At 59.3% G+C, this 5015-nt stretch overlaps 1 protein-coding gene across 1 annotated transcript; it reads right to left on the reverse strand.

The window, feature by feature from the left end:
• Window positions 1–1887: 1887 nt before the first annotated feature.
• HMX3 (H6 family homeobox 3) lies at window positions 1888–4712 on the reverse strand. Its single transcript, XM_024555826.3, has 2 exons — window positions 4303–4712; window positions 1888–3683 (listed from the first exon to the last, which is right to left on the reverse strand). Exons 1-2 carry the CDS (start codon window positions 4697–4699, stop codon window positions 3010–3012), a joined length of 1071 nt encoding a protein of 356 aa, XP_024411594.1. The 5' UTR covers window positions 4700–4712; the 3' UTR covers window positions 1888–3009.
• Between the last annotated feature and the right edge of the window lie 303 nt (window positions 4713–5015).

Consider the following 5015-nt stretch of genomic DNA (forward strand, 5'->3'; position numbering starts at 1 on the left):
TTATTTCTCGACTTTGTGAAGACTGGGTCAGTCAAGAACCGTTTTCTAGATTCCAAACACAAAGTATTTTCTTGGCGTTTGATAACATTGTGTTCTGGCTGTAAAACCTAAGGACGAGTTTGCTGTTGCAACATTATTTTTAATGAGCTGTTATTGGCCTGTCCCGCAGTTAGTATTGCCAACAGTAAAAGGCATCACTGTGTTTGCAGGTAACACAAGGAACAACATATTTTGACCCTGGATTTCTGTTTATTTTTCATTTCTGACACATACCCTCGTTTTTATTCCAAACCAGAGGGAAATAAAGAGAGATCTATCTTCACTGAGGTCCAGGCTAAAATTTTGCCATAAATACTCATGCTAGTTTATTTGGGGCAGTTTCGCCGTCGATAGGAAACAATACTGGACGGTTCTGCTATAGTAGAATCAATTGTGCCAATGGGGGTGGAAGAACCTCGCAAAGCCCAGTGAGAGGGACGGGCAGCCGGTGCAGGCGCTCCCCAGCGGACGCGCCCTGCCTTGTGCTCTGACCAATCCTCGCCCTCTCCGGTTTCCCCATCTCCCCCTTCGGTTCCCCATCTCCCCCTTCGTTTCCCCAGCTCAGACGTGTCCTGCCAGGAGCTGGGCGTGCAGACCCTATGCTCTGAGGCAGGGAGACGAGGGGCTGGCGAGGGGCGCTCAAGCCCCTGCTTCCGCCAGGCAGGCGGTGCTTCCCAGCGGCTCCCTGCGCGCAGCGCCTCCGGAGGCCGCCCACCAGGAATACGGCGGCCCGGCACCCAGCAGGCACGTGGGAACTGCTGGCGGTGCGCTTCCGGGCGGTGTTGGGGATGGGGACCGGGAGGGGGGACCTAGAGAGGCCGCCCTTGAGGTGTTGGGCGCCGGTGAGCAGCCAAGGGCCCGGCCGGGAGGAGAAAACATCCTTTCGGTTGCCCCTGCCTCAGTCAGACGGTCCGTTCCCTGGCACCGGACACGCCGGGACCGCGCCAGGACCCGAGCCGCCCAGAGGCCACCGTTCCTCACGGACTGCGGAGGCCGCCCCGACCCCAGGGCTGGTGGGCCTCTTCCGGCTGCCCTCTCGCGGCCCGGCCTCTCCCAGTCGGACTTGGCGATCCGCCTGTGGCCCCAGCTAAATTCTAAATTCACTTCCACACCCCGCGCCCTCCGCACTTTCGGAGCCCGCCACGCTCCAGGCCCACAGCTGAGAGCCCATGGATGTCCTGGCCCGAAGATCGCGGCTCCCTAAGGAACCGTGTCCTGGGAACGGAATGCGCGGCTGCAGCCCCACGGTCGGAAACACAGCTGTCTCAGCGCTCGGCCGCCGCTTCGCTCAATTTCGAAACCGTGATAAGCCCAGGTTCTCGCTCCTTCCGCCCCCCATTCTTCCCCGCGCGCAGGGCGTTTTGAGCCGCATAAGATACCGGGGAGAGAGCGGCCGTGGTGGCGAACAAAGCCGCCTTTGTCTCCGCCGCCTCCTGGACTATGAGGATGTGCGTCCCGGTCGCACTCTGAGAGCGCAGGGGCAGCGGGGAGCCGGGCAGTACTTTCCCAGACACCTGCTCTAGGGAAACCGTTCAAAGTTACACACGCTGGCAACACGACACGCTTCGGGTTTTTTTAATTAGTTCAGTTTCACCACAACAATAAGTAACAATATTTTGTTTCTTTTTCTCTTTTTCTTAAAAAGGGACTGAACCCGGGCAGAAGTGGAGAGATGGGGGAGCGGTGAGCAAACTATCGCAGAACAACAGGTGCAGCGGACAGGAAAAACAACAAAACAAAAACAAAGCAAAAAACCGACTGGGTGGCAGAGCAAGAAACCCTGCGAAGTTGAGGGTGAACTTTACAAGAAATCTGTACATTTATCAAATAAGTTAAAATTCTCCTAAACTGATTGTCCTTCACTTAAAGCGCTCCAGTACCCTAATCTTATTCCTTTGAGCATTGCTACCCATCCTGTTCCCTTCCTCCCCCCTTTCATCTTCTCAATTTTCTCTTCCTAATCGAATGACCGGGATTATACAGTGGAAACGTCTGCCTTTCTCCGTGGAGGAAGCGCAGGGCTCTCAGGGAATTTTGTATACAATATTGCACAGGTCAGAAGTTCGACTGTTACTGCAGAACTGAAAGGTGCGGGGAGAGGAAAAAAGTTTTTTTTTTTTAAATATTGAAATTACTCTCTCAAGACAGAGGACAATGTAATAGTAGTAATATTAATAATAATTTACCAACAAATGAAATTCCAAAAATAAATGCCACTAATAAATAAGACCACTGACACCAGGCCAAATGGGGAGCTGTTCCAACAATCAGAAGTCTGATATTTGGCTCTGTTGTCTTTTCCCTTTACACAATTAAGAGAGTTCTTCCGTCACCAAGCAGGACAGACGAAGAGGTCAATTGCGGCAGACCTCTGCCAGAGAGAAAAGCGGCCTGAGTCGGGGGTTCCTCTAAGAGGCTGCTCAGATTTTGAAAATTGGGGAGGGTAACTGATTGGGGGTAGAGAGGAAGAACCACACCCAGAAATCCGGAAATAAATGTACTGCAATGTAAATTCATTCCCTCTCTCTCCCCCTCCCTCCTTCTGAAAATAGTTCTATAGAAACTGAATAAACTAGAGGGGTTCTGGGGTTTTAGCTTATTTGCCTTCTATAAAAATAAAACCAAAAAGCCACAGCGGAATGCAAATTGGGGAGAGGGTTGCTCATATTCCAAACAGCTTTCGGTCGAAATATTCGACCCGGGAATTACATCTTTTTCCTGCTCTCTTAATATTAACCAAAACCAAAAGTAAGAGGGGAAGCGCCAATCAATCCTTTAGGGGTGAATTGCACGAAAATGCATTGCAAATACTTACAAAACGCTACCAATTGGGGGAGGGGAGGCCGGGGCAGCGCACTGACGCCCCGGTTCCCGAAGGCCGCTGGACGTCTCGGCGCCCTCGGCCCGGCCCAGTCTTCTCCGGGGTCTGAGAAGGGGGCCGGGCGCTCCCTCCTCCTCCCCTCTCGGGCCTCAGACAGGCCGTAGCAGTGGCACGGATGACACCACCGGGTGCGAGTAGTAGACCGGGTGCGGAAAGGTGAGCAGCGGCTGGCTGACGGGCACCGGGGCCCCCGCGGCCGCGGCAGCCGCACCCTCGGCCGCCGAGTTCTCGTGGTAGAGGATGGGCACCCGCACAATGCGCTGCGCCGCCGCGTGGCTCAGGTTGGCGGCTTCCAGCTCGGCCGCCAGCTGCCGCTTCCACTTGTTGCGGCGGTTCTGGAACCAGATCTTGACCTGCGTCTCGGTGAGGTGCAGCGATGCCGCCAGGCCTGCGCGCTCCGAGCTGCTCAGGTAGCGCTTCATATCGAAGGTGGACTCGAGCTGGAAGACCTGGCTACGCGAGAAGACCGTGCGCGTCTTCTTTTTGCGGCAGGCCGGCTTCTTCTCCGGGCTCTCGGCACCCTTCTTCCAGTCCTCCGTGCCCGCCGCTGCCGCCGCCGCTCCTACGCTCGCCCCGGCCGCACCAGGCGCCGCCTCGCCCTCCTTCTTGCCTTCCTCCGAGTCGCTCTCCTCTAGAATGATCTCGTCCGGGCTCTTGGAGTCCAGCTCCTTGTGATCGGGGTCGGCCTTGAGCAATGGCTCCGGGGAGTCGCGGTCAGTGCCCGAGGCGGGGGAGGAGTCTCGCAGGAGGGTCTTCTCCGACGCTGCGGAGAGACAGACAGACAGACGGATGCACACACACGCACACCGGCACAGCAGTCAGCAAGGCCCCGGGCCGCTGGCTCGATCAGCGCCCCTCCGGATCCCAGGCCTCAAGGCCTCACCATTCCTGTTGGCCTCCTCCTGCCCCTCTGAGCCAGAACAGGGACGCGGTGCCCTGAGATCCCCCTCCTCCCCAGGACAAGCGAGAGCCCCCCACCCCCAATGTTGGTAGAGCGACCGCTTCCTTTGCCAGCATCATCCCCCCAGGGGCCCACGAAGAGATTCGTCCCTGTCTTGGGCCCGCCAGAGTCACTCCCTCCACCCAGGCCAAGTCCCTAGTCCCAGCTTCCAGAAGCCTCTCCATTCACGCCCGAGGCCACTTTCCCCGGGAAGCGCCGTGCCTGGGGCTCCATCTCCACTTTTCTCACTAAGTGGGATTGGATTCCCAGGCAAAGCAACCGAGTGTGAGGCTGGGAGATTGCAAGCCAGGGGCCGAAAGAAGTTGACCAAACAGCGGAGTGGAGGGTGTGGGGGTCCCAGGGCTGTGGTGGGACTCAGCGCGGGGCAGGGATGGGACAGGCGCGTGGGGAGGACAACGAAAGTTCAAAGAGTGGTCGGTACCTTCAGGTCGCGGGAGGTGGCCACCGGCGGGGGTCAGGGTGTAGGGGTACCACCAGGCCGGGGAGCGCTCCAGGTAGTGCGCGGGCAGGGCAAACCTCTGCGCCGGGATCTCAAAGCGGGGAAAAGCCAGGTCGCCCACCTGCGAGAGCGCGAAGCCTGCGGCGCCCTCCAAGGCCCCCTTGGCCGCGGCGGCAGCGGCAGCGGCAGCGGCAGCGGCGGAGGCTGGAGCGAAGAGCGTCCGTGGGGGCGGCTGAGGCTTCGGGGGCGGCCGGTGGTGGTCTCCGTTGAGCAGGTTCTTGATGGAGAACGGGGACTCCTTGGGCGCGGGAGGCGGGGGAGGCGGCGGCGGGGGCTGCGCGCTAGCTGTGCCGGGGGCGTCCGGCCCGGGCTCTGGCATGGTCCCCTCTCCTCCGGGTCCCTGCGAGGGAGGGAGCAGGACAGGCGAGCAGCCGGGCGGGCAGGTGGGCGGCCGGAAATCAGACCATAAACGGAACTCAACTGCGGGGCGCAAAGCCGAGGGCCGCCCCGGGCGCAAATCCAGAGGCGCGAGGGCGGGGTGAAGACCCGGCCAGGAGGGCTCGCATGGGGAGGGGTGCTGAGGGGCGGGGAGCGGCCCTGCCGCGGCACCGAGGGAGCAAGGCGGCTCGGCGGCGGCTACAGCTCCCGGGGAGGAAGCGGCAAGAGCAGTCCCCGGCTTGGGGCTGCGTCAATCC

This window comes from Desmodus rotundus, chromosome 4, assembly GCF_022682495.2.
Source record: "Desmodus rotundus isolate HL8 chromosome 4, HLdesRot8A.1, whole genome shotgun sequence".
Lineage (NCBI taxonomy): Eukaryota > Metazoa > Chordata > Mammalia > Chiroptera > Phyllostomidae > Desmodus > Desmodus rotundus.

What these genes read in the sequence shown, in the direction of transcription:
- HMX3 (XM_024555826.3), bottom strand. Translation starts at nt 4,699, where the DNA reads ATGCCAGAGCCCGGGCCGGACGCCCCCGGCACAGCTAGCGCGCAGCCC. An exon ending in CCACCTCCCGCGACCTGAAG is followed by an intron (nt 3,684 to 4,302) that starts GTACCGACCACT and finishes GTCTCTCCGCAG; the next exon opens with CGTCGGAGAAGACCCTCCTG.